General features: G+C 41.2%; 1 protein-coding gene across 1 annotated transcript in view; it reads left to right on the top strand.

The window, feature by feature from the left end:
* Cdc14a (cell division cycle 14A) overlaps positions 1-4,886 on the top strand; it is a 149,891-nt gene extending 145,005 nt beyond the window's left edge. Inside the window, exon 16 of the mRNA XM_013349943.2 lies at positions 2,716-4,886. Within this exon, the coding sequence (XP_013205397.1) occupies positions 2,716-2,745 (30 nt within the window). The 3' untranslated portion in view covers positions 2,746-4,886. The remainder of the gene's footprint in view (positions 1-2,715) is intronic.
* The last annotated feature ends 3,171 nt before the right edge of the window (positions 4,887-8,057 follow it).

Here is an 8,057-nt window from a genome sequence, read left to right as displayed (position 1 = left end):
TCTGTGGCTTTGGAGCCTGTCCTGGAACTAGCTCTGTAGACCAGGCTGGTCTCGAACTCACAGAGATCCGCCTGCCTCTGCCTCCCGAGTGCTGCCCGTTAGTCTTTTTCATTAAGCAGTTTTATTTTTAGACTGAGAATAAAAGGAGGTTAATTTCTTACAAAACACTGAAGTTGCAGTAACTCGCTAAACACATTTTTACTGATCTTTGATTGTATTCTTTTAGCTTTCCCTTCTATCCTATGCAGAAAGAAACCGTGGGATATTATCTGTTCTGAGAACCTTAGCATTGCATTTTCCTCCCGCTCTGACTAATATTTCTATAATTGTTTGTCGAACAAGTGAATTGGCAGGACCAAAGGTCCTGCTTTGGCCTAATTTGTTTGCAAAGCTCTGCAGAGCCATTTCAGCAGCGTAAGAGAGCAAACTGGGTGTGGAAACCACGAAGCAGGAGGGACCGTGGCAAACTATGTTTAAGGCTGGACTGAATCCCAGGGTCTGTGGGCCTTTGCTATACAAAAGCAGAAGCTTTAGTGGGGACACCAGTGACTGCATACTGCATGTGAGTAACAGAAATCGGAGGTATTCTAAATTATTTCCACCTTCCAGATCAGGGAGTTAGGAAATGAAAACTATAAATACACACCTGGGTTCACGACATGCACCTGATGATGTCTGAAGGAAGTTTCCTTTACGGCTGTTTGCTGTGTTCTCCACTGACTGGGAACTGACCAAGCCTGGAGTCTCTAGGAGGAGTATGCCAGTACAACTGTGCTGTTGTAACTTTGTAAGCCATTTAAGGAGCCCTAATTTCTGTTGGTGAGAGCGTTGGCAACTTTTCTAATCGGAGCAAAAGCCCGAGTTGAACGTTCTGGAAAGCACAGGTGTGGTGTCCTTGCTGCCAGGGAGACACTTCACTGGCTGTGCCTCTCACGCTGAAGTCAGACTTAAGGAGATGCAGGGGTGCGGGGAGGGGGAGCAGTTTGGGCAATGATTACCAATATAGCTACTGCTCAGCACGTGGGTTTGATAACATTAGCCCACGCCACAGGACATTCCCTCTGTGGGATCACCACTTATAGTATGTTGCTTAATTCTTATCGTCTCCCTTCTCATTTGAAGCTTTACTATAGGTCAAATCTAAGAAAATCAGCCTGCAAAGACCCTTTTCCCTTCTCTAAGAGTGCTCGACCTTGGGCCTCTTTTGGCCTTGAGAGCCGCCCCTCTTCCTTTTTCTCTTGTTCTTTGCTGGTGGTACACAATGTTCACTTTATTTTTTTTATTTATTTATTTATTTATTTATTTATTTATTTATTTATTTATTTATTTTTGAGACAGGGTTTCTCTGTGGGTTTTGGAGCCTGTCCTGGAACTAGCTCTTGTAGACCAGGCTGGCCTCGAACTCACAGAGATCTGCCTGCCTCTGCCTCCCAAATACTGGGATTAAAGGCATGCGCCACCACTGCCCGGCCACAATGTTCATTTTAGACTGTGCACATCTCTATCTTGTTAAATACATATCTCCACCTTTATTTCATGTGTTATGTCAGCGGGCTTCACCTTTTGTGAATAGGATCATAACTGCCAACTTGGGTTAAAAATATTTAGTAAGTGGCTATTGATGCAGAATAAAGTTTCATGGGACTTTGAGATGAATAAATTTCATAAATTCTTTGGAAGCTTGTGTGTGCGTGTGCACGCATGCGTGCGCATGCACACACATGCATTACTGATAGCTGTATCATCACCAAACTGGATCAGTCTTGAAATTAGTAAGATCTATTAATAAAATACTCCTGATAACAAAAGGCTGCAGTTCAGATTGAAAAAAGTATTGCGAGAAAAGACAGCATCTTGCAGAGAACCACATAGGCTTTGTTGCTGTAGGCATTTGATGAGAGGAACCAGGCAAAGGGCTCTTACTGCTCAGAACCGATCTGTCTCCTCTGTGTCACCACCACGTGCTGCTCAGAGACAACTTTGGTGAGCTTCCTGCTGCTTTTAGACTTTTCCTGATTGTCTCTGCTGTCCTGGCGTTCTGGCACGTGCTCTTCTTCTATCAGTGTCCCTGTCGCTGTGGAAGGATCTGTTTTGTTCATTCCTGCTCACTGGCTGTGCAGTTGTCACAGGCCCCTTGTGCTTGCCATGCCTTTGGGTCCTCAGATGAGATTCCAAAGCCACTTGTGCTTTGTGTTCCCACAATGGAAAAGATTTATAAGGTATTTACTAAACTCAGGCGTTCTTAAGGACCGTCTTTAAGTGGCTGCTAATTCTGTTTGATAAGCATGTTCATGCCACTTATGTGTATTAAGTAAAAAAAAAAAAAATCCAAAGCTTGTTCTCACAGCTCTCAATTAGTTACAACTATCATTTAATATTTCTGAGTCAGAGTCAGTATTATTACACTAAGGCTCAAGAATCAAATCAAAGCAAAGGCTATATCCCTTTACTTTCAATTATTACTTGGTTGTAATCACGATGAAACATGATTAAATCTTTTGAAATAGAAAACGTTCTAACAGCTCCTTTACCTAACCAAATGTCTTACTTTCTTAGTAGAAGTGCTCTCTCCTCCCTCCTTTGCTTTCTTAGTTCATTTCATGTGTCTTTTACATAACAGACCCGAACTGCCTTGGTTGAAGGAGGAGGTTGGAGGACGTTTTAGCAGCTTTTACGTGCGATGGTTAACCTCTGCTTGTGTCTCTCCCTACACAGTCCCTTCAGTCTGAATATGTTCATTACTAAGGCCTTGCCACTCCAGCGAAGGCGGTTCCGTTCTTACACATCTGGACGCGCAATGCGGAGGGGAACAGCTGCTTGCCCGGAGGATGTCCCTCTCTTCTGACCCTAGAGAGTGTTAAACACAGCGCCGTTGAGAGACTTGAGACCAGAGCACTGGCTAACGACTACTATAAATGCACTGTAACCATCTTAATGGAGGCATCCATACTTGTAAAGACGGTTTTCATGTTGAATTTGGTATTTTTCAAAGGTTATTTTTAATGTATTTCAGTAATGCATTTGTTACTGCATTTACATGTACAGTGTTACATTATATATGTATCGTGAACTTTATAAAAGACTATTTTGATAATTTTATAAGTATATAAAATTATGTAAAAGCTAGACTATATTTTGATTTAGACTTTTCCTGCTGTTTGCTACCAAAAAAATTGTATTTTAAATTTGTTTGGCTTTAGTATGGCTTTGTCTATGATGAGTAAATAATTCTTCCTTATTAAGTGGGAGGAGGGAGCACCTTTTTAGAAAGTGACTTTAAGGCTCCCCCTGTGAGTTCAGAAGATCAGAGCATTCTCTGCTGAAGTCTGCCTGAACTGGAGTTCATCCAAATTTGTCTCTACCAAGAGTGGCGTTGTTTGGTAGGGTTTATTTAGGAAAAAACTTTCCCCCTTTGTTTTGTTCTTCAACTGTTTGAGTAGGAGGCTTAAAAAAAACAAAACAAAACAAAACAAAAAAAATCCCACAATACTTTACCATCTCTTTAAGACCAGAAATCTCTGTGAGTCCCTCCTAAAAGCATGACTTTTTTCCTCTATGAAATGACAGAACATTCCAAATGCTTTATTTTCTTTCCTCCTCTCATGAGTGCTTTTTTTTTTTTTAAAAAAAATGCCTTAAACCATGTATTTTGCTTATACCTCCTTGTAAATATGCCAAGGAAGGCTACGGATTTTAAGAAACATGCCTGCGGTTTGTGAGAACACTCTCAGTTAATGTACAATAATGCTGTTAAAGACCAAAAAGCACTTCAGGAGAGCTAACAACTCCGAACACTCTGCTTTGGGTACGAGGTGATCATTGCCTGATAAGCAGGCGTGGTCTGATGTCAGTTTCAAAGCAATGAAGGAATAAACCGAAGAAAATGCTGCTAAGTCGATCTGTACACTAAAGGAGATAGATTAATGGAGCATACCCCCCATTGTCTAGACACGGGTCTGCCTAGAACCGGATGTCAAAGTGAAAGGGCCCCCGAGGGTACATCCAGCCCTTTCATGCAAGTATGATTCCGTATTTGTTTCCTGAACTCTATGGGCTTCTTGTCTATATGAGATAGGGAGTCTTAGATACTGATTCTCTTCCAGGCTGCTTGAGAATGGGCAAGGGCTAGTTAAACTGATGATGCAAAGTGTTGAGCTATTTATGATGTATTTATTAGGAGGGGGTATCTTCAGACTAGTATATGTGCTTCAGCAAGATACCTTGTTCACCTTTTACACTTTTTAAAAGGCATTGGAATGGATGTTTGACTCAGGTTTGTTGACATCATTCCCCATGACTGCAGTACCAAATAATTGCACTCATCCGATGGAAAGTTGAGCTATATGTTTTTAGAATCAAAAAAAAAAAAAAAACAAAAACATAAAGAGGAATTAAATTGTTTATCTTTTCTAAAGTTGAAAAGTAAAATATTTTATTATGAGTTATTATTTTAAAAAGTTGGTTCTTTGTATAGGAAGAGAATATGATTTCTTTCAAGTTCTCATTGAAAAGTAGTTGCAGCAGCATTTGAGATGTGGGCGAAGAGAGCCGTGCTATCGTTTTTAGTTGTTCTATGAACACCAAGGAGTGCAGCTACTAAAATGATTGTAAAGTTGACTCCTGTAAATTTTCCATAATTACGTGTGTATATACGTCATATGTATCTACATGTGTATGTCTTAAGCTTATTTATACACATGAACATACATAAGGCACACCAAGAAGGGGATGTATATACTATAGAGATTATATAGCAGAGAGATTCTCCACTTATAATAAAAATGGTTTGCCATGTATTTTGTTATGAATAGTTTGTCTCCCAGAGGATATTTTGTTCTATTTTGAAGTGTAGAAGAATACACTGCTAATAAATAAAAGTTTTACGCAATTTACTCCTGGACATTCATCATTTCGATTTTGAGTTCTCGGGCCCTTAAGTTTCTTTGTAACTTTAGTTTGACTCCACGTGGTTGGCTCTCTTTGGCTCCCTTGGGCTCAGCATTCTTGATTTTCAGTTATTTTATCTTGTATTGCTATCCTTATGCTGCTCCTCATGCGCAAGACCACACTTTCAAAGCAACCTTGTTCTTCGGATCTCACCCCCATCAGAGAAGACTGGGTTCCTCTTCTCTCCCTACAGCTCTGAATTGTGCTGTTAACACAGTACCGCTAGGGACCCAGGCTGTGCCTGCTGTGCCATTCACAACTGTCGACCATGCTTGTGCAGCGAGCTGCACATCTCTTTCTTTCGGAGAAGAATGACCATTTTTCTTTTTCTTATCTTTTTTTTTTTTTCACTTTACATACCAATCCAAGTTGCCCACTTCTCCTCTCCTTCTACTCCCTCCCAACCTCAACTCCATCTATCCTTCAGAGAGGATAAACCTGGCCCATCACTTGGTGCAGGACCAACCCCCTTACCATCCCCATATCTAGACTGAGCAAGGTATCCCTCCATAGGGAACGGACTCCAAAAAGCCAGTTCATGCACTAGGGATAACTCCTGGTCCCACTGCCAGTGACCCCACAAACTACTTAAGCCACACAACTGTCACCCACACTTGGAGGGTCTACTTCAGTTCTATGTAGATTCTCCCGCTTTCAGTCCAGAGTCAGTGAGCTCCTACTAGCTTGGACCAGCTGTCTCTGTGGGTTTCCCCATCGTGTTCTTGACCCCTTTGCTCCTACAATCCCTCCTCCTTCTCTTCGACTGGATTCCAAGAGGTTGGCCCCAGTGCTAGCTGTGGATCTCTGCATCTGCTTCCATCAGTTACTGGATGAAGGTTCTATGATCACAATTAGGGTAGTCATCAATCTGATAACAGGGGAAGGCCAGTTCACGCACCCTCTCCACTATTGCTAGGAGTCTTAGCTGTGGTCATCCTTGTGAGTTCCTGGAAGTTTCCATAGTGTCAGGTTTCTCTCTAGCCCCATAATGGTTCCCTTTATCTCTTTCCTTGCTTGCCCTCTCTGTCCCTCCCCCAACTCAATCATGTTCTCCCCACCCCTCTCCTCTCCCCCTCCATGTTCCCAGTTTACTTAAGAGATCTTATCAATTTCCCCTTTCCAGGAGGACCCCTGCATGGAATGACCATTTTTCTTAAAGGAAAATTACAGAGCTAAATCAGATGAACTATTATGGGACCCTTTCCGGAAAGCAGAAAGAACCCCTTTCCTGTGGATAGCAGGGGTTGTGGTTGTTTTCCTCTTCTCGGTGCTGGAGGTGGAGCCCCAGATTTCATGCTAAGCAGACTCTGCACCCTGCACTACAACCCCAGCTTGTGTCTAGAGTTGGGAATTTATAGTTAACTCATTCTCAGGCAGGGACCGGAACAGCTGAGGTCAAAAGTTATCCGGGGATGGCCTTTAGAGGTTTATTTTTTATTTTATTTTATTTTATTTTGTTGAATCCACGGACCTGTTTCAAAGAGCAGAAAAAAAAAAATCTTTGGTACAGCTTGAATTACTGTGAAAAGGAGGTTAAAATGAATGGAGTTAGCTCACCTCATCAAACTCTTCACCGACTGGTCATTGCGTTTATGTGACATTATTATACTTAGATCAGTTGGTAATGTTGTAAATCTGTGACTCAAATACAGCAGGAATATGGATTTACCAACAACAACAACAACAACACCACACACACACACACACACACACACACTCCCTTTTTCTTTTTTGTATTTTTAACACAGGGTTTCTCTGTGTAGCCCTGGCTATCCTGGAACTCACTCTGTAGACCAAACTGGCCTCGAACTCAGAGATCTGCCTGTCTCTGTCTCCCGACTGCTGGGATTGTACACCACCACCACCCGGCATATAACACACTTACTGCTCTTATGCGCATGTTTTCTTTGGTCATGTGTTCAGCCATCTCTGTGAAGTGTTTCTCTGACAGTTGGTGCCTGAATCCAACAGAACTCTCTAGTGTTGCAAGGGCCTGGTAGTCCTCTCCCAATGCATAGAAAAGCAAGAATTTGGTCACTGGGTGTCTTTTCTGAAGATTAAATAGGAGTCGTTACAATTATGGGAAGACAGAATTGCATTGAAGGATTGAAATACTTTATTTACAAAGGGGTTGATTATAGAGGACAGCAACCATAGCAGACAAAGGAAAATGGAAAATAATGTGTTAAGTTATTTTGAACTGAACTGAAATGTTAATATATTCCCACCTGGTTCCTCCTCTATGGATTGAATTATGATAATTAGATCAAGAGGGAGAAAAATGGCTCTTTTAGAAAATTTTAAACCTTTTTTTTTTCTTTTGGTAAGTAGAAAGAATGACATTTAAAGCAAAATATACATCTTTTGGAGGGGCAGTTGGTTTTAAACGGGCACTTTCACACCCGTGCCTTGTTTTATCTTACATATCACTGATATCGAGGCAAGTGACTTCACCGTTAGCTATTTCTCCTGAGTTTTAAGCAAGTTGACCAAAACATGTTTGCGCAGTTAGACTGCACGGGAGAGTGGGTAGTGAGGCCTATTAATAGCACTAGAAATGGCTACAAACACATAAGCACGTAAAACCTCGGAATAATTGCAGCTTGAAGCATTTATGCTAGATCTCCGGAACTGGGAAGAATGGAGATTATCCATCAAGTCTGTCTTCTTTATACTCCGACTCTTCTAAAGGATCCAGGGCAGGGCTTCAGCAGTGCCCTGCAGGAGAGAGCACTGGGGCTGGACGCCAATTCCCAAAACAGCTGATACTAGGACTTAATGGTGAGATATTCCAAGATATCCGTCATCCTTTCCTAAGTCTAAACAAATTGAAAACACTCCTTTAGATCACTCCAGGACTCTTACTGAGATTGATTGTGCTCAAAAATTTAAGAATTTTTTTCTTAAGTTAGAGGATCAATTTTAACATTCAGAACTCCAAATAGCTGTAGAAAAACTGAAAAAAATCAAAACCAGAGACCATGATAGTACAATGACTATATATCATCTATCTGCCTGCCTGCCTGCCTATCATCTATCTATCTATCTATCTATCTATCTATCTATCTATCTATCTATCTATCTATCTATCTATCTATCTATCTATCTAT

This window comes from Microtus ochrogaster, chromosome 21, assembly GCF_000317375.1.
Source record: "Microtus ochrogaster isolate Prairie Vole_2 chromosome 21, MicOch1.0, whole genome shotgun sequence".
Lineage (NCBI taxonomy): Eukaryota > Metazoa > Chordata > Mammalia > Rodentia > Cricetidae > Microtus > Microtus ochrogaster.
The sequence above is the reverse complement of the archived record's forward strand: the minus strand, read 5'-3'. Positions and strand labels throughout refer to the sequence as shown.